The 21,144-nt window shown below is 44.7% G+C and overlaps 2 protein-coding genes across 3 annotated transcripts in view; one reads left to right on the top strand and one right to left on the bottom strand.

Annotated features, from left to right (window-relative positions):
- Nucleotides 1-1,777: 1,777 nt before the first annotated feature.
- TIFA (TRAF interacting protein with forkhead associated domain) lies at nucleotides 1,778-7,251 on the bottom strand. The gene is made up of 2 exons (XM_077300593.1): nucleotides 7,116-7,251; nucleotides 1,778-3,983 (listed from the first exon to the last, which is right to left on the bottom strand). The coding sequence occupies exon 2, from the start codon at nucleotides 3,957-3,959 to the stop codon at nucleotides 3,438-3,440; it is 522 nt and encodes a 173-aa protein (XP_077156708.1). The 5' UTR covers nucleotides 3,960-3,983; nucleotides 7,116-7,251; the 3' UTR covers nucleotides 1,778-3,437.
- Nucleotides 6,831-21,144, top strand: part of ALPK1 (alpha kinase 1) — a 62,246-nt gene continuing 47,932 nt past the window's right edge. The window contains exons 1-2 of one of the 2 annotated variants that reach the window (XM_077300590.1): nucleotides 6,831-6,929; nucleotides 17,969-18,029. The gene's annotated coding sequence lies outside the window, so the exon portion shown is untranslated. Of the gene's footprint in view, nucleotides 6,930-11,674; nucleotides 11,879-17,968; nucleotides 18,030-21,144 lie in introns of both variants that reach the window. The other variant, XM_077300589.1, reaches the window with a different exon arrangement.

The raw sequence follows: 21,144 nt of genomic DNA, 5'->3' as shown, positions 1-21,144 counted from the left end.
GTTGGGTTTATCCAGATAGGAATGGCTAGAACTTAACTGTGTATAAGGAACATATCAAGATATGTGCATTTGAAGAAGGAAACGGATGACGCAAATACTAGCACCCTGTTAGTAAAGATAGCTTGGCCTTCTTAGGGCTAAAGAAGGCATCAGCACAGGGGGAAGTTCAGAGACCTGGTAGCATGGGGGGAAATCACTAGGTTAGAGGTATCCCTGGATATAAGCTACATAGGAAAGACATAATGGGTGAAATGGTTTCATGTGTCAAGGCATAGAGTACAGCATAAGAAATGCAGATATTAGGTCTAGCAAGTAACAGATCTCAGTCCTGAACACACAGGAAAATCGAATGTTAGGCCCTGTTGATATTGGGGATATATCTGGAAAAAAATCAAATTGTTTGTGAAATGAGGGAATACACAACCAGCAAAGAAAATTGTAAGATATTTACTTCAAGTACTCATGTTCTCTGTGGTATGAGAACAGTAATTAGTAATCAATATTGTAATAGTCGCATGGTTGATTGATTGGTTCAGGGCAATTGAATTCATGGGAGGGAGGCTTGGGGCCAGTGGGTCTCGTTTTGGTCAACCTCAGAAGGACCATACAAGGAGGCAAGTGTCCTTATGGAACAGGACGGAGGTGGAAAGCTTGCTAAAGAAAGATGGAAACTAAAAATCTGAATTATTCCATTCTGTTTTTATGGAAGAAAATGAGGCCGTTACCCCGACTGGACCTGTTGCTTTTGCCTAGGATGTTAGGGGAAACTGAGCCAAAGATACACTAGGGCTGATTCTGCACTTAATTTTTTCCCAGTGTGGATCCTGCTGAATTCAGATCGATTTGAACTCAGACTTCCTCTCCCCCCCCCCCGCCGCTTCCCATTGAAACAGAAAAGTGTTCTGCACTAATTAGGGAAGCTCAGAAGGGGAGGGGGCGCCAAGCCCTGACAGAGCCTCTTTATTTCTTTTCTTGAATAGGGGGGGAGGGGATTTAAGACAACAGAGAAGGGAGAAAAAAAACTACAAGGCAAATCTCTATGCACATAAGTGAGGGCTTCTGCAACTTCTAAAGAAAATTAGGGCTTCCTCTTTAAGAAAAGCTAACAGCCTTGGCAGGCTTTGCCAATCAGGGCTTCTCTACCACAGAGTCAGCTGGCCAATCAGAACTGCTCTACCACGGAGTCAGCTGGTCAATCAGAACTGCTCTACCACAGAGTCAGCTGGCCAATCAGTGCTTCTCCACCACAGAGCCAGTGCTTTCTCATGCTTTCTCAATCAGATTCTTCCAATATTGAGGATTAAAAGCACTCCTAGATATTGCAAAGAAATGGTAGGGTGACTCCAGATCAATCATGTTTGTTGCAGAGGGAAAATTTAAATGACCCAAAATCAAAATGGAAATTGCATTCTGTATAGACGGCAGGGACTGAATAGACTTGGGATTGGTATAAAAGCTCCGTGCAGTTTACACCTAACCCAAAAAAACAAGGCACCAAGTCTGAGTAGCTTACTTACAAAGATACCTCAGGCACTCTAAAACTCTGGTGCTTCCAGTGAAAACATGCAACTTGTTAATAAAGCCCATCTCCCTTCTAGAGGGCTGGAAGGCAGTGAATGTAACACTGATTTTACAGAGGCAATCTAGGGAAATACAAGCCACTTAGACTAAACTCTGCTCAAGGTAAATTAGTGGAAACTTATTAAAAAGAGAATAAAGCACAGGGAAACAAGCCCTACAGAGGAAGGACAAGCATTTTCTTTTTACATAGAGTTGAGCTGACTTTATTGTGTATGGCCACAGGCCATAACAATATAAAACATTAACAGTAAAAATACATGCAATATATATATATATATACACACAATATAAAATACAAAGTTCAGATTAAAACAAAGATACCAGAGAAATAAATTATTGTAATAAAACACTGTGAGACCAGCAAGAGGCTTGTGGTTTGATGAAGCTGATATACCTGCTATGTATTTGTTTCCAATTCGCTTGGCTTGTAAATTCCTAGCAGCCAGAGCAGAGATTGCTACTCTATTATAGAGGGATCATCATCAGATAATAGAACTGAGAATTAACCCCACTCGTTTACCTATCCTGGGTTATCTGGTACCATGTGTGCGTAGCCTTGTAACTTTATATTTGTCATCACCTATTCAGATCTTTTCTCCTACTTTAAACAAGCATTTGCTTTGCTGTCAGAAGGGCAGGGAAAACAAATAGGAATATTGTGTGGTGATCTAAGCATAATCCAAGCCTCTGCCTTCTAAATTCTTGCAAATGCTTAGTACAGAACACTCAGCCGTGAGGATTCATGTTTATTAGGTAAGCTCTGTTTCTCCCCAAAGGCAAATCGTGATTTTCTTACATACCTGCATGAATCCCATTTTACCCCGTTTATAAAGACGACACCTCTCAAGTGTGTTGCTGCCACAGCTGCTTGCCCAATAAAAGCAAAATATTTTAAAATATCCAAATACATATATTTTTTAAGAACTCAGGAAAACTACACTTATAGGGTGACATTAATACCAGTGTGAATTTATTTACATGCACAGTGTAAAGTGTTCCTTTATCAACCATTCCTCCTTCAAGGTTGAGAGGGAGGCTGCATGTGTGACCCTACCTGTTAGAATTAAAACTGTAGGTATCATATCTGTTCACCAAATTATATAAGCAAGTTCAAATGGCCTTGCATGTCCTTGTTTAATCAAACAAACAAATACAAAAAGATGGGACACCAAATACAGGAAAACAATATTGTCCAATTGCCTAATGTCAGTTGTTCCCCAAAAGATATCTTAACCAATAGTACGTGACCTTGGGAGTCTTACTTGCCGAAGCATCCATCTGTGCTCCATCCGTTAATTAGATAGAGCTAACAAATCTATTTTACAGTAATTTGCAGGGAGATAGGCAACGAAAACTTAAAGTGCACAATCTTTATTAGAAAATTCTTAAACTGATGCAGCAAACTCAGCAACCTGTTCTTATCAACGCCGTCACATCAGTTACATCATGTTCACAAAACACTGCATGCATGTGCAGTGCACACCACTTTTGTATTCAATTATTTGTGGAATCTAACAAAACTTATTTAGGAATTAGAGAGCTGTGAAGACCATTATCTGTGAACATAGATCCAAAATCAAACATAAACAACCTGATGGGAGCTGTGGAACAAAGGGAAATTAGGCAAGATTTTAAAAATGGTTGGATCCAAATCAAAACTCTTTAAATTTATCTCTTTACATACCCCATAGAGAGGAAGTGGTCAACTACAAAGGATAATACTAATTTATTCATAGTGCAAGTTAGTGCATAATTCTACAAGTATGAATTATGAACATTCCTATGGAACACAGGCCTAAAAAAGAAAGCATATTATAGTACTGATATTAGCCTGCCCGGTCTTTGTGAGATTTTTCCTATTCATCTTCATCCACCTCTGTTGGAGATGAAATGCCACTTTCAGGGATAGGCTGATGAAGAAGTGAGTCTAGCAACAATGAAGCCCTGGCCAATTCAAAGCGAACATCAAAGTAATCTTCTGATTTTCCTTGTCGTCTTTCCATCAGGATCTCATAATCTCCAAAGCAAATGATACTGCTCTCTGGCAAGTCAACTTTGCTTAGGTAGGGCAGTTCAACCTTGTTCACAGTCAGCGTCACCTTTTTGCTCAGATTCTTTATCTCAAAACCAAACTCTGAGCTGTTGAATAATCTGAAGAATTGTACAGCAAACTGAATGCGAGACACGCGTCCATCTGTCAAGTTAAAATGGCAGGCACTACTGTCTCTGCCAAATTTTATCACGTCATCTGCTCTTACTCGCTGGCTCTGGCCAAAGCTCAAGTCACGAAATACTTGCTTTTCTTCCTGGTTTGGATGATAAAGGGTCATGTGGAGACAAGTGAGAGTTTCTTCCGTGTCTGCATTTTCAAAAGCCATGGTCTTACTAATCCTCTGCAAGTTCTGCAAGACAATCAGCCACAGTATTACACACTTAAAAATACCCTTACTGGACACATTTCCCAATCTTTGCAAGATTATATACAGCCTATAGACAGAGGCTAAACAGAGCTGCACCCACTGAAACCAATGTGCTTAGGAGGATACAACTCTCCAGAGGACTGCACTATTCCTCTCTGAATTGCCTAAAACACTTTTCCTTCCAGTTCTCACATTGACCGTTTATGCACTGGAGATTTCATGCCAGGCTCCAGGCTGGAGTTTTAGTTATGGCAGGTTGCCCTATGTCTTACTGCACCCACACAGGGAAGTATTTGGCCCGGTGCGCGTCACCTGCCCCTGGTTTGTGCTCCTGCATGAGAGCTGGGGCAGTGAAGTTCCCAGTGCATAAACGGTCATTGTCAGTTTCTTGTTTCGGATTGTAGAGGGATGGACTGATGAGGCTCTGCCTTTCCTTGCAAGGGAAATGGATGTTCATGTCAGTGGTTTGTTTAAAAACTCCTTCCAGCATTTACCAACCAGCAGGCATCACCATGGAGAATTATGAATTGCACAATGTTTACTTATCTGTATTACCACTTTTGCCACTGGCTGTAATCCTAAAAACACCTACCTGGGGGTGAACCCCACTGTATCAAATGGGACTGGCTTCTGAGCAGGGCTCCTTAGGATTGCCTCCATTATCGGTTTGGTTTTAATAAGTCAGTTGCAATAAGTGTAGCACTCTGTTTATGAGCTCTCCCTTTGAGAAACATTTTAGGAAACTGAGATAAATTCCTGAAGGAGCCAGGGACAAGGTTCCGTATGTTTCCAATCACATCTACTCAAGTCCATTTTGTGGTTCATGTAGCTGCAACCTCAGGGCCCTTTAATCAAACGCCACACTCACTGGCACTGTGGCTAAGCCACAGAAGTTTTCCCACCCATTCAGCTTTGGACCAGACCTACCAATGCCCCCTGAACTGGCATGTCTTCACATGGCAGCAAGCCCCACGGTATGAAGTGCTTGCCCATCAACAGCCGCCCCAGAGAAGTCATCCCACTTTCAATGCCCTCTTATGGATTACTGCAATTGCGGGGATTAAAATAGCTAGAAGTAACTATCCTAGCACAAAGTTCATGAGTTTGGGATACAGATTCAGAAGCACCAGACTAGCATGGCCCCTCAACCAGAATTTAGTTATATTGGGCCTGGAAATATAAAAAGATTTATATTACTAGATTTCTCACTACAGCACCTGCACAAGGCTGCTCACACCTAAGCCAATAGCACAAAAAAATGCCAATAAGTCAATAAAAATACACCAAACCAAACCAATTACACCAAGCCAGTGCAAACATAAGGTAAAGGTAAGCACTGGGTCATGTCTGACACTTGGGGTGACGCCCTTTAGCGTTTTCATGGCAGACTCAATACGGGGTGGTTTGCCAGTGCCTTCCCCAGTCATTACCCTTTACCCCCCAGCAAGCTGGGTACTCATTTTACCGACCTTGGAAGGATGGAAGGCTGAGTCAGCCTTGAGCCGGCTGCTGGGATCGAACTCCCAGCCTCATGGGCAGAGCTTTCAGACTGCCAAGGTGTAAAACAGTTCTCAGGCTAGGAGCAGCATAAAACAGCTGAACAAAAGAGATCCCTTAGTTAAAAGCCTGAGTAAAGAGAACTGTTTGGGTCTGAACCCTAAAAGAGTGAGTGAGCCTTAAGGGGGTCGCATTCCAAAGGCAGATACCGTCATTATTGACTTCCCTCCCCAACAGACTCAAAGTGGTAATCAAACATTCTATGAAGAGAGACTGTGGTAAAGCCTTTGCCTTGCATGCAGAGGGTCCCAGGTTCAATCCCTGGCCTCTCTACTTAAAAGGGTTCAGAAGGAAGCTAATGTGAAAGACCTCAACTTGAGAGTTGCTGCCAGGCTGAGTCGGCAACACTGACCTTGGAGGGACCAAAGGTCTGATTCAGTAAGACATCTCCATATGTTCATTCTTCTCCCCCTTCTCCATTTTCTCTACCCCTGTGAGGCATATCAGGGTAAGAGCGTATACCTAGTTTGGCTTTAGTGGCTTCTGTATTTCAGGCACCACTCAAAATTAATCTCCAGCTTGTAATTTTTTCTTCTGCTCTGTTATAAAGACCACCCAGCATGTCATTCTACCAAGTCTACAGCACAAACTACAGATGAAGGTAAACATGAGTCCAGGGACACCTTTAAGGCCAACAAAGTTTTCTTCAATGTATGAGCCATCCTGTGCCATCTTTTGCCCCCTCAACATCCTAGGGTTGCCAACTCTGGGTCTGCAAATACCTGGGGATTTGAGGGGCAGCGCAGCCTGGCAGACTAGAGTCTAAGGAAGAGTAGGAGCCTTGGTAGGGGGCAATGGCATGTGGTCCACCTTCCCAGTGGTTAAAAGTGGCAGCCTCCAATCTGGAAAGCTGGGTTAGATTCCCCAGTTCTCCACATGCAGCCAGCTGGGTGACCTTGGGCCAGTCACAGTTCTCTCAGAACTCTCAGTTCCATCTACCTCACAAGGTGTCTGTTGTGAGGAGAAGGGAAAGGCTTTGGGACTCCTTTGAGTAGTGAAAACCTGGGTACAAAAACCCGAGCTCTTCTTCAAGGCAGCCATTCCCTATTTAACAAATAAGTGATCTACCCGGTCTGGAGATCAGTTGTCAATCCGGGAGGTCTCCAGTTCCCGCCTGGAGGATAGCAACCCCCTGGCCCGTCCCGATAAAGCGGGAGAAAGAACTGGAAAGCCAGCGCTCTTGTTTGGCAGGCCGACCCGCAATCGGAGGGATCGCCGTTGACTCACACTTGTGCAACGGTGGCCAGTCCCCTAAGCACGCCCCGCTGGGAAGCCTTTCGTTTTCACGCCCGGCGTTTCCCGAAAGCGCAGCAGGCTGCCTCACGGCTCACCCAGCGAGCGGCCCTGGGAGCCTCTTGGCGACCGAGCGAGGTGAGCAGCGCCGGATCTGCCGCGGCCTGGGCGGGCGGCTGGGACGGTGGGCGGTGGGGAGTGTTTGGCCGGCCCGATCGCCGCGCTCTGCCTCTGCGCCCAGCGAGCTCCGCCGGCCCTTCCCGCCTTCGGAGCTCGGGACAGAGAGCGGTTTGCCGGAGCCCTCGGCGCCCTGCCCTGCCTTACCTGTGCCGCGTGGCCCGCGAAGGCGCCCAGCGAGACGGCCGCTGTTGAGACGGACAAGGCAGCTGGCGAGGGGCTTCGCGGCCGCCCGGCCCTTAAGTAGTCGAGCGTCGCCCCTGCCTGCCTTTCTCCCCGCCCCAGGAAGGAAGGGGAAATCCCATGGCGGTTTCGTAGTCGCGCTGCGTCCGCATTACGAACTTTCGTTTTCCTAGGGCGCGCGGCACAGGATGACCAAATGTGGCTACAGTCATACTGCTGCTGCAATACGGGTCCCAGAATACGACTCAAATGTAGTGTTATGTCGGTCTCTCTCTCTTTTTGACTTGCTAGCGTTTGCGGATATTCGAGATCATTGTTCGTTTCTCTGAACACTGCATGGATATCGAAAGATTAGGCAGAAGGCCAGGAAAGTTAGAGCCAAGAGAGGCCCCGGGTTAAAATCTGGATGGGGAATATAAGGAGGCGTTAGGGTTGACTGGCCTTGTTTTTGAAACGCGCCTTCCTTGAAAAGAGGCACTATTGTAGCGGTGAAGGCCATTTTGGCCGAGATAAATATGAAGATCGCTGTCTATGGTAAACGTTGGGTGTCTAAGCATGCATTATGCCACTAGCTCTAGCTATTTATCCTTGAGTTTCAGAAAGAAGGTGGGTTGTAAATATTTAAAAAATGATCAATTTACCAAATTCTCAGCATGCCCCAATAAATTTAGAGCCATGAACAGACTAGACAGATCTTTCCATCAACTAGAAAGGCCCCTGGTTTGCAGGGGGGGGGGGAATTAAAACTAAAACATGCATAGGGGGAAATGCTCACCCCAAATAATAGAAGCAGAGGTTGCAGCTTTAAGAAATGAACACCTTTTAAGTGGCCATTTTCAAGGACTACTAGGCTACCACAACAGTGTATCCAGGCTTCAAGCCTTGGTTTCTGTCAAAGAGAGGGAGTGGCCAGGGTTTTAGTATTTAAGATTAAAAGATTAAAAACATGGCTAAAGGAGGCAGTAGTTCAGCCCCTATGGGAGAAATCGTCACTGGATCCGCGGGACCTGGCCAATTACCATCTTGCATCTTGTGTTTCTGGGGAAGGTGATTGAAAGGGCTGCCGTGAACCAGCTTCTAGCATTCTTGGATGAACTTTCAGGACTTAATCTGTTAACTCTGGCTTCCGTCCTGGCCAGGGGGTGGAGATGGTATTGGTTGCCCTAATGCAGGGGTAGTCAACCTGTGGTCCTCCAGCAAACACTGGCAGGGGCTCATTGGAATTGTAGTCCATGGACATCTGGAGGACCACAGGTTGACTACCTCTGCCTAATGGATGGACTCTTGTGTCAAATGGATAGAGGTGGGTCAGCACTTCTCATGTTACTAGACTTGGGGCTGGAGTCTGAGGGACAGCCTTACAGTGGCTGATCTCTTTCCCCCAGAACCTCTGACAGAGGGTGGCAGTGGGAGAGGTCAGTTGCACTATTACCAACTTCTGTGGGGAGTGCCACAGGGCATGGTGTTCTCCTCCATGCTGTTTAATATCTACATGTGTCGTCTGGCCCAACCGGCACAGAATTTTGGGCTGGTGTGTCATCAATATGCCCATGACATCCAGCTCTATCTCCAAATGGATGGCCACCCCAACTCCCCCCTGGAAACATTCACCAGATGTTTGGATGTGCTGAGGGTTGACTCAGGCAGAGTTGCCTGAAACTCAACACCTCCAAGATGGAGGTCCTGTGGCTAGGTAGGAACGGGCCAGGCCAAGCCACAAGCCTCCCCTGCCTGGACAGGGTAGAAGAAGAAGAAGAAGAAGAGTTGGTTCTTATATGCCGCTTTTCCCTACCCGAAGGAGGCTCAAAGCGGCTTACATTCGCCTTCCCTTTCCTCTCCCCACAACAGACACCCTGTGGGGTAGGTGAGGCTGAGAGAGCCCTGATATCACTGCTCAGTCAGAACAGTTTTATCAGTGCCGTGACAAGCCCAAGGTCACCCAGCTGGATGCATGTGGGGGAGTGCAGAATCGAACCCGGCTCGCCAGATTAGGCTCACCCAGCAAGCTCACGTGGCATGAATGGAGGTTCAAACTCGAGTCCCCCAGATCCTAGTCCCAGCACTCTTAACCACAAGACCACCCTGGCTCTCATACGGAGAAACGGAAGCGGCAAGTAAGAAGAAGAAGAAGAAGAAGAGTTGGTTCTTATATGCCACTCTTCCCTACCCGAAGGAGGCTCAAAGCGGCTTACAGTTGCCTTCCCATTCCTCTCCCCACAACAGAGGGTGGGGAGGCTGAGAGAGCCTTGATATTCCTGCTCGGTCAGAACAATTTTATCAGTGCCATGGCGAGCCCAAGGTCACCCAGCTGGCTGCATGTGGGGGAGCGCAGAATCGAACCCGGCATGCCAGATTAGAAGGCCGCACTCCTAACCACTACACCAAACTGGCTCCCCATATGTCTATGCCCCCATAGACATGGAGAAATATATTCTAGAACTCAAAGAGATTTTTCTTCAGCTACCGAGCTCCCAGAATGCTGTGCACCAGATAAGATTGGTTATTTACACCTCAGGTCCGTTGCAAATTGGCACAAAGACTGCTGGAAATTCCAGTTCCATGTATTTCCCGGTCATCAACCATGCTTGCTTTCCTCAAGTTGTTTTTCACACAGTTCCTCATTGCGAAGTCTGTTGTTTTGCGCTTGATTGCCTCAATAAAGAGATGGGTTTACAAGAAATGAATATTCTTCCAGTAACGAGGAAACATCATCCTGATTTTTTTTTCCGGGGAGGGGGGGTGGGTATCCGTTAAGGCAAGACAGTTTCAGGCAGCTGCAGTACAATTTTAAAAAGGTCAACAGCCTTCTATATCCATTAATCTGGTTTAGGATTGCACCGTGTATCTGTTTGATTTTACAAGGAGTTATTGCTTTATTACTCTATCCCATGGCAACCAATATGTGTTTGACATTGGATTGTATCTAGTGACCTGTCAACACAGCAGAAGGAGAGGAAGGTCATGGATCTTCCTGGCTTTCCCCTCCCTGTCCCAGCAGTTCTATCCCTAGGAAAGATTATTCTGGGGTCATGGTGATTCATAGAGGGTAGTAGCTGTAAGGGTTGGGAGGCTCTGGTGGGGAGGGGAAGGCAGCAGAATTCTGCTGGCAGAAGAGGAGGCATCTTACAACACGAAAGCTAGAACCTACAACAACTGCATGAAATGAAATCATCAGATATATACATATTCATACATTTCAAGCTGCAAACTGTACCAGGGCACAAAATAAAAGACAAATACCTATATACTCGTGTATAAGCCTAGTTTTTCAGCACCTTTTTTCACACTGAAAAAGCCCTCCTCGACTTATATGTGGGTATATACAGTAATTGAAATAAAAGCCTACTCGAGCCAGCCAATCGCATTGCCTTTTGCAAATGTGTACTGCAAGCTGAGCTTGCTCTAGAAGCTTGTAGGACATCAACAGTTTGACTGAGGGACTCTGATCTTGTTTTCCTTTTGCCTTCAATGGCATAAATTTGCCCTGATTTTGTGGTAAAGTTAGGTGCCTCGGCTTATATGCGGGTCGGCTTATATGCAATGAAATACGGTAATTTGCGGTATTTGTTTTTAAGGATAACAGCATATGCGTTGATCCATGCACACTCACTAGAATTTTCAAGCCACTTGAGAGATGGGGACCTTTATTTGATAAATTGACATTTTCTATCGGCTCCATTTATTTTGTTATCCTAAAAAAAAAGTTTTAAAACTTTGTTGATTATACTAGCTGCTTTATGTACTTTCTACTGAATCATTATCTGTGTCTATAATTAGACCTCTGAAGAAGACCCAATATGGGCTGAAATGCATTGGGTCTAAAGTTTGCTATTGTATAGTGCTTATTATGTTTTTCGAAGAATAGCCTGTGGCCTTTAGGTATGTTTTTATTTTTTTAATTGTATACATTGCACACAATAAATGTTTATATCATTTTATTAGCCTATTACTATGCAATCCTAAACAGTTACTCTGTTTAGGAAAGGCTATTCACTTCAATGGTCATTTTTTAAAAAGAAGAATCAGTTTTTACATTCTGGTTTTCTCTACCCGAAAGAGTATCAAAGTGGCTTAAAGTCCCCACAACAGGCAACTTGTGAGGCAGGTGAGGCTGGGAGAGTACTGAGAGAACTGTGACTGGCCCAAGGTCATTCAGCAGGCTTCACATAGAGGAGTGAGGAATCAAACCTGGTTTTTCAGATTATAATCTGCCGCTCTTAACCAGGCTGGCTTTTGGTCATTTTGGTTTGTGCATGGGCTGCCACGCGTGCGCAGCAGACGAATCACCCTCCCCCCACACCGGTGCGCAGCCTAATAAAGGTTGCGGACCACTGGACTACAGGACTGCACCCAAATGAAGAGAGCAAATCTAAATGTGTCTACTTTAGTGGAGTCCAATCAGTGGGAAAGTATTCTCAGGAAAATGTTCTTAGGGTATCATTGTAAATAAGACAAGCCCTGCTAGAAGGCCTCAATGAAATTCTAAACTACATAACTTCACAGCTCAACCTTTTTATCACCAGGGACCGGTCAACTGACGCCCAGGAGGGTAGTCCTCTGCCAAGGGACGTTGCCACCGCCTGAGCCCCTGTTCTGCTTGCTCTGCTTGCTTTCCCACCGGCATCCCTGACTTCCTGCCACCCACTGGGGGGTGCTGCCAGCAGCAGCTGCTCAGTGCCACGCCGAGGGGGAGCCCCAGCCATGGGGGCCACTGGACAACAGCAAAGGTGAGCTGGCAGCAGAGTGACAGGGCAGTCCATGAGGCAGCAGCCGGGGAAAAGGACAAGGAGGAGCCGCGGCCCGGTACCAATTGATCCACGGACCGGTACCGGTCCCTGGACTGGGGGTTGGGGACCACTGCTCTAGACTTTGCCATTTGAAGATTTTTCTTGAATGTTGTGAAAGTTGTCATGCTCTTCCAGAGGTTTCTGTAAGATTATTTGTGGCAATTTTTCTGTCTAGAATCTATTATGAACAGATGCTCCATTTTGCTGTTTTCACAACTGAATTTGTGCTCGCAGAGATAACATGTCTCTTCTTCACAGCGAAAATGTTATAAAATAAATGGATTTCCATCCTATCGGTGTTCTGCAAATCTGTGCACAAAGACTCACTCTCATCTCTTGTAAGTGCTAAATTTCAGGAAGTTCAATGAATGTAAGATTGCGTGGGGTGATGGAATCAGTCTGGATAAGGAGGAGATGTTAAGAGCTAAATGTGAGAAGGAGGGGCAAGCAGTTCAAATGCAAGGGAAACTTTTTAAGCAAAGTATGCTAGACCTTGAGATCTTTGTACTTGTATCCTCATGGATGTTTAAGCAAATACAAGAATACATATGCTATATAATATGTTTAAATAAAACAATTTGAATGGTTTTGATAATCATTATTTTTCTCCTTCCAATAAAGTACAGCAGATAAGCTGCCTGAATATGAACAATTAGCCTGTTAAACTGGAAACAGTTCATCTATGATTTCATAATTATCTGTTTTGAGTGGGAAATAATCATTAATTTTATGATATAACTAAAAGTAACCTGAAAAATTATTATACTAAAATAAAATTTCTATCTGGGTTGTAAATATTGAGGCCAACATGAATGAGTATTTATGTAGAAAACCATGTTTTAAATCAAGTCTTCTGATTAGTGATTTTAATCTCTATTTAAATAAATTTGATCTAAATCAAATCCACCCTGCTGCCCACATCTGTTAAATGGTGCTTCATTTGAGCTGGGTCATGCCTCATTTTTCTTTTTTAAAAAGTTATTCCAAAGTCTGCATTGGGTCTACTGTAAGTTTTGATTTATGAGCAAATAAGTCAATAGGAAGGCATCTGAGGAGAAACAGGGAAAATCTAATTGGCCTGATGTGTTAATGTCTCACCAGCAGAACATCTGGTTGGATCCAACCCTGTGAAACATATGAAAATGTCATCTGATAACCCTTTGCTTTTGCCAGCAGGCAGACATAGCTCCTCCAAACACAAATATTTTGGCATGCTTTTCACTTTTTAAAGCACTAGCATTAGCCCTACAGGAATATGTGGGCTACACGTGCTTTAAAATGAAGAGGTCCATCACTCTCCTGGCCAAACCGAGGCCTCTTCAGTTCTTCCACATTTCCCTCTCCAGTCTGTAGGTGGCAGTGTTGCATCACCCCTCTGCGGGACCAGCACAGAATGTCCATCAATGCTTTGTTTGTTTGTTCTTTTGAGGGATTTATTTCTTAATAAGAAACTGATCCTGCCAGGGTTTCTGCACGTGAGCGCTTTTATGCACATGAGTAATCTCACTGGGCTTGACAGAACTACTCACGTGCCTGTGTTTTGACAGGATCAGAGTTGAAAGTCCTGAGCTGGCAATCATGGAGCTCTAAATCCCCTGTTTGTGGCCGGAGCAGGTGCACAGGCAGCGAGAGCAGATGCAGCACAAGCGTCTTCTTCATTCTCCAGCAAACCAAATACCGAGATTGCGGCAATCATTGTCTCGGAGTTTGGAAAGTGCCCGAATCGAAGGATTACATGGCGAGAAAGGCAGCGAGTGAATGGCGAGGGTTGTGGGAGAGCCGCTCAGAGCACAGGGAGCTGAAGCAGCCCAACTTTTAATAAGGACGGGAAATGAAAATGGGGAAAAGAAAGACACGAAACAGCAATGGGTCGCTGATTACTGAAGGGAGGAACGGGAGACGGAAAATTCAAAAGAGTTTTGACAAGAGCTGACAGAACAGAAGCAATCAGAGCATTTAAATTGCACCTTTTAAACCAGCGGCTGTGATTATGGCAGTTTAGAACTGAATCAGAAGTCCAAAAAGTATAAACGTCACAAGTTCTCACTCTCCATGTTGATAGAAAAAGTTTGGCGCCAGTCCTGTCACCCCATACCTGGTGCACACGTCCACACAGGAGACTGCTGGCCTTCTTTCCACGTCCTCTTATATGGGCTAAAGCAGAAGTAGTGAAAGGGATCATTTGGATGGCTTCTCCTAGACCAGAATTTCAACCAGATCCCTTTACAATCCCTCTTCTCAAATTAGCCCCGTAGGTGAAGCATCAGTTTTATGAGTTAATGCAGCCTTACTCTACCATTGAGAAACACCTTAACAATTTGTCAGGCTTTGAGAAACCCCAGAAGTAGCACAGTCGTGCAGAATATGGTTGGGAAACATGGCTGTATACATGCCTACCTAGAGCCCCACCCCCTTCCTCCTCATTATTGGTAATTTGGGGAGGGGGAAGGCTGTTGACATGATCATATATGGTCATATCACCCAATAAATGTTTGACAAATTTTAAAATACATATTTAAAAAGCAATTAACTCCCACCCATTTGGGAAACCCTTCCAGGGCTGCCAAGAAACCCCAGGGTTCCACAATACCCTGGTTGAGAAAGCCTGGATTAACGGCACAAAGCACTAAAGCAGGGGTAGTCAAACTGCGGCCCTCCAGATGTCCATGGACTACAATTCCCAGGAGCCCCTGCCAGCGAATGCTGGCAGGGGCTCCTGGGAATTGTAGTCCATGGACATCTGGAGGGCCACAGTTTGACTACCCCTGCACTAAAGAGTCAATTAGTCCACCCCCTGGGAATTAGGCTTTTTGTACTTGTGCCGGAAACACCAACTAACTGAGGATAGAGGCAGGCCTGTAAACAGAGTGTGAAATTTGGACTGGAGGGGCTCTGCTCAGTAGGGTTACCCAACAATGCCATTTTCTTTCTACCTCAGTCCTCCATCTGTAGGGTAGGAATATAATCACTAACTCTGGGAAATTGTAGTAGTGAGGGGATGTTTTCCAGTCCATATCCATGCGCTGCCACTCACTTTAGTTGGTAAGTAATGATAGCAGGATGGCAGCTTGGTAGGTGATGTGAAGTTGGAAGGCCGGGGGGAAGGACCCAGAAGAAGGCAGATGCTGCAGTCCCGGTGTGTAAGGACCAACATTCCAAAGTCAGGCCAAGCCTTTATATTAACTGCGCTGCATGTCTGGTTGCCGTCACAAGCCTTGAAGATAACACGCAGCCGACATGAAATTGCCAGCTTCAGTTGCCAGTGGTGCAAGGCAATTAATTCATAGGCGCATGCTGACCCCATGTGCTTGCATATAAAAAGAATTAGCTGTCTCCAGATGAGATGCAACACTGACGACTGATAATCATCATAAGAAAGACTGCAGCTATTAGCTTTTATATTCTTGATTATACTTTTTGCTGGACCCAGGATGTTAGATCAAGAGTCTTCTTGATTTCCTTCTGTACTTCCAGTTGACTCTGGCTCCCACTCTGTTTCTTATAGTTACTACTCCCATGGATTCTGGCTAAATGCCTCTGGAGTTGTGGCTTTCTTTGTGGATGGTTCGTTGAAAGCTTTTTGGATTACAGTTGTCATTAAAGCTTTGCTTGAAACATTTTCAGGATAAAATTTGGACATCTAGGAAATACTCTTCCTCCAGTACCTCCTCCCGAATATTTTTTTTAAGCTGTTTGCAGTCACTGGGTTAGGTCCCACTGATCATTTCCTCCAACAGAACTAATAGAAGGAGAGCAATTTTTGCCAGTCCCTCCCTCCTATGGTAGCCTATTCCTGTTTTTTTTTTTTTTTTTTTGTCCCTGTCACCCATGAGCAGCATTTGGAACTGCAATAGGAAGGGAAAGCAGAGAACTTTTGTTCCACTGGTGGAAATCCTTCTGTCACTGGGAATGTTTGGCAGGAAGAGATCTAAGCCACTGTGCCCTCCCCTCAATCCTTCAGCCTTTTCTTTCACACTCCTTAATTCCAACCAATTAGGGGAAAGGAGAAAATGAAGGATGCCAATCCATATGTCAGTGGGAAACAACCTTCCCATATATTTGTGCTTCTGATCAATGTGTCATTTGTATATGGCATTTTGTGGGTGTTTTAAGACCTGATTCAACTTTGGCATTTCATGATTTGCAAAACATAGGGACTAGTGCTCCTGTGCCAGCAATCAGATCTAATCCCAGGCTGAAATAATGGCAGTGTAGCCCAGGATGTGGGACACAACTCATGTGTTGTACCAGAGGAGAGAAGCAGATGAATTTATTTCATGTTGCTCTACTGGTTTTGGTCCTCAGTACACCGATAAAGACCTATTGCTCATTTCACAGCAGTGTTCTGCAATGTAGATCACAGGCTTCTCACCCAGCTCCTAGCTGTCATGATGGTATTGGACAGGGATTTGAAGTAGCTGCGGTCCTTTCTCCAAGGCTGGGGCCAGAGGACAGCAGTAGGGGAGACTACCTCCCAGCAGTATGCCCTGACCTATGGGGTCCTACAGGGAGCAATTCAACATCTAGATGTTCCCTCTCATCCAGCTAGTCTGGAGTTTTGGGCTAGGGTGTCATCAATATGCCTGCTTGGTGTAGTGGTTAGGAGTGTGGACTTCTAATCTGGCGAGCCGGGTTTAATCCATGCTCCCCTACATGCAACCAGAACTGATAAAGCTGTTCTGACCAAACAGTAATATCAGGGCTCTCTTAACCTCACCTACCTCACAGAGTGTCTGTTGTGGGGAGAGGAAAGGGAAGCCACTATGAGACTCATTTGGGTAGAGAAAAGCAGCATATAAGAACCAGCTCTTCTTATGACACCCAGTTGCATCTGTTAATGTATGGCCATTCATCTACTTCTCCCCATCCCCAAATGTAACCAGCTGCCTGGAAGCAGTGATGGATTAGCTCAAACAGAGTCAACTGAAGTTGAAACCAGCTAAGACAGAGGTCCTCTGGTTGGGTCTGCAGATCCCTGGTGAAATGCTATAACTCCCTGCTCTTGATGGGGTCCAGCTAGCAACTTGAACCACTGTCAGGAACTTGGGAGTGATCTTGGACTCCTCGTTATCAGTGGACGCCCAAGTCACAAATGCTGCCTGCCAGGCTTTCTACCACCTTTGCCAGGTGTGGCAGCTAATGCCCTACCTGTTGGCACCCATGATCCATACAACAGTCAGCTCCAAATTAGACTACTGCAACTCACTCTATGCAGGGTTACACTTGTATCTGATCTGGAAACTTCAACTGATTCAGAATGCAGCTACCTAGGTCCTTACAAGAACTAGGTTGAGAAAGCACATTCACGACCAATGCTCTCCCAGCTGCACTGGCTCCGGATTGAGGACCAAATAAGGTTCCAGGCGCTGGTACTTAACTTTAAGGCCCTAAATGGTCTGGGACGTTCATACCTGCAGGACTGCCTTCTCCTTAATGCCCCCCAGAGAAATCTGAGATCATGCCTACAAAATCTGCTCAAGAACCCCAGAGAAGTCAAATTGGCCTCCACCTGGTGAAATGTTCTTCCAAATGAGATCAGGGACTTCAGGACCTTAAACCATGGGTAGTCAAACTGCGGCCCTCCAGATGTCCATGGACTACAATTCCCAGAAGCCCCTGCCAGCATTCGCTGGCAGGGGCTTCTGGGAATTGTGGTCCATGGACATCTGGAGGGTCGCAGTTTGACTACCCCTGCCTTAAACAGTTCCACAGGGCCTGTAAGGCAGAGCTGTTCCACCAGGCCTATGGTTGAGGCCTACATAATACCATCAGCGATCTGGCCTCTGTATACAGGCAATAACATTGGTACACACAGCACTTTACTCCACCCCCAACCCCCCCTCCCCTGAGAGAGCTTTTTGACTCTTAAGTTTATATTGCATTTTAATGTGAAGGTCTTAATTTTGTCTTATGGTTTTAACATGTAAGCCACCCTTGAACCCTCGAAGAAGGGCAGCATAAATATCTGAAAAATAGATAAATCATATTGTTTCCAAAAATTGTTTCTCACATCTCTGCTTTTCTCACCAGGGACAGTAAGGACACTTCTGTAGATCAGAGTTACGCTCCAGCAACTCATTACATTAAACAAGTGGGTATCAAAATAGTCCAAGTTGCATAATAACAGGAGAGTGAATAAAAGGTGTGATATCCTCCGATTCATAAAAATGTGCTTATATGAAATGCTAAAAGCTTAAAAGTCACCATGAGTCAGAGTGCTGAGTATTAAAAAGAATATAGATAGGCCAGTGAAAACCAAGAGGCTAGCATTAAAATATTTACAGAGAAGACAAAGAATTCTGAGCTGCTGTTGGTGATGCATTTTGTGTTAAAGTCTCAGATAGTGTGGATAGAGCTAGAGAGGAAAAAAGGAACAATAATAAGTGTCTGTTGGTAACCATCTAATCAAGCTGCTCCCCCAGCAAAAAACGAGGAGATGCGAATTTGGTTGTTGTTGGATAGCTTGTTCAGTGTCTGTTTAGAGCAAACATAGATTATCCCTGCATAAATGAAGTCAGGGCTTTTAAATAGAGAGGAACTTCACTGGCAACTAATTTAAAGAAGGAAAAGGAGTACTTAGACAGCGAATGATAAGGAACATTAAGCAGTGGAAAAGGGCCCTGAAAATGTGTAATTCACTTCTTCTGTTGCTGAAGAGCCCTGTCAAATTCTGGATTACAGGCCAACACACAACTGTCTTTACATGATGAAACCAATTGACATGTCAATGTGAGGCTGTAGTTAAGTATCTCATTAGAATTTGGGAGAATCTGAGAGATCCACATTTGAATCCCTCCTCTGCCATGGAGACTGGCCAGTCACACATTCTCAGCCTGACTTACCTCACAGGGGGGTGGCTGGGAGGATAACGTGAAAGAGATGAGGTATACACATAGTAAAATAAATAAAATCCTGGAAGCAGCAAATCTAGGATTTGTCTTGGAGAGAGCTGCCTATTTCTCCTGCACAATCCAGTTCCAGGAAAGGAAGACGCTTCTGAACAGACAACAACTGGTTCTGACACCCACAACAAGAAATCAGTGTCCTGAATTCTGATTCTTTTATGCGAGGACACAGCTACAACTTTGTCATGTGTCTGCCGGGCAGGGAGGGGTCTGGTCTTTCTCAGACTATCTGTATGTACGGATGTGTTTCTTAGGGCCTGGATGTGTTCCAGGTTGGGCCTGGAATTCTCCCAGAATGGAGAATGATGTCCATAAATCAGTTTCCCTGGTGGAAATGGCTGCTTTGGACAGTAGGCTCTATGCATAGGCATTTTACCCCACTGAGCTCTTTCCCCTCCCCAAACCTTACTGGCCTTGGGAGTTTCCCAACCTGGAAGCAGACAACCATAGAGGTTTTGCAGATGTTTCCACATGGTGACCCAACAATTTCTTAGACATCTTTGGAAAGTATACTCATAAAAGTAGTTTGCCTTCTTGAAGATTTTGTTAAAATGAGTTGTCAGCAGATAAAAATAGCATATTTTTGCCTGAATGGAGCCTTGACTTAGTCGAAAAGAACTTGACAAAATATTATATTTTGCCCTCTGTACTATCCAACACATTTACTTACTAAAATGGCTATAAATCCCTCTTCTCCCCAGAAGGTTAGTCTTTCTAGAAATTAACAAATTGTCCAAGAAGAGTATGTTGTGAAATGATCAATTCACACTTACCTGTTGCTCCCCTATGCATAACTGATGTCGAAATATATAAAATATATTTAAATTTTGCATGGTACAACTTATGAATTGGTACTTAGCAGACGTGAACCTGGTGTAACTGCTTCTTTCTCTCAGGAGCAGGGTGACCTTGTTGGCAGGGGGTGAGGATAGTTTCTGCCTGCTTATAAAAATTCTTCCTCATGATAACAGTGGGCTTTCACAAGACACAATGAGCATTGGTTGATAGGCCTGTGCGTGGTCTCACAAGAGAACAGGGCTCAATAGGCTTCAAAGTGATTCAGCTGTGGCATAACTGCGGCAGTGGCCACATGCGACATAGCCTGTAGCTCTTTAAAGAGGATTAGCTTCAGATCAGGGGGAGTATTCATCGCTGAGTTTCATGTAAAGCAGAATATGCTAATGAAATGGAAATGTCTACAGCAAACATTGCATGATAACATAAACCCTTGAAACTGAGCTTAGTGTCTTGATAGCCCACTCTTAGAGACAAATTTCTTTCTCTTAATGTTAATCAGACAGGAGAGGGGAAATGCAGGGCTTGGGGGTTGTTTTTTTACAGTAATACTTCTTTAGAGATAAATTACAGTTGCCCCCCCCCCCCATTAAGAAAAATAACTTAAATTGAATTTTTGCTTCATTTTACCTTGTTGTCAATGTAATGCCAGCAAGCTATTCCTGTCTAAGAATAGCGTTGTTTTTGGAAGTCCCCTGAGAAACAAACAGCATGCCACAATGTAAACAGTTTGGGAAAGCCCTGATTTGAACTGTATCTCAGCCATGATTAGAGTATAGGCCTGAACACTGTTACGTTTGACGGAATCCACTGAAGTCAATAGGTTTAAAGGAGTGTAACCCTTTTTTAGGACTGCAGTGCATGCTACCACTTCAAATCAATGTTCAGGTACTGCCGTGAGGATTTTGTGAGGATTTGTAAAGGGTTTAGATCAGGAGTAGTCAACCTGTGGTCCTCCAGATGTCCACGGACGACAATTCCCATGAGCCCCTGCCAGCAAATGCTGGCAGGGGCTCATGGGAATTGTCATCCGTGGACATCTGGAGGACCACAGGTTGACTACCCCTGGTTTAGATGACTCTATAGTGCTATATTGTTACTTCCAATTGTGCAGTCAGTTTTCAACCAAACTGAAATTGAAATGATCCCACACAGAGGGGGACATCTACAAAGTCAGATACAGAACTGACCATTAGGCTATCAGGATCAATATCGGCTACTTGCCAGTGGCTCTCAGGCAGATGAAGGTCTTACATGTCACCTGAGATGCCTTAACTGGCAATATCAGGGATTAAACGAGAGCTTGGTCTGTTTAGCCTGGAGAGGAGATGACAGAGAGGGGATCTGATAACCATCTTAAAGTATTTTAAAAGCTGCCATATAGAGGATGGAGCAGAGTTGATCTCTTTGGCCCCAGAGGGACAGACCAAAACCAATGGCATGAAATTAATTTAAAAGAAATTCCATCTAAACATCCGGAAGAAGTTCCTGACAGAGCAGTTTTTC

The sequence above is a fragment of the Paroedura picta genome, chromosome 10 (assembly GCF_049243985.1).
Source record: "Paroedura picta isolate Pp20150507F chromosome 10, Ppicta_v3.0, whole genome shotgun sequence".
Lineage (NCBI taxonomy): Eukaryota > Metazoa > Chordata > Lepidosauria > Squamata > Gekkonidae > Paroedura > Paroedura picta.
This window is presented reverse-complemented; position numbering and strand designations above follow the sequence as displayed.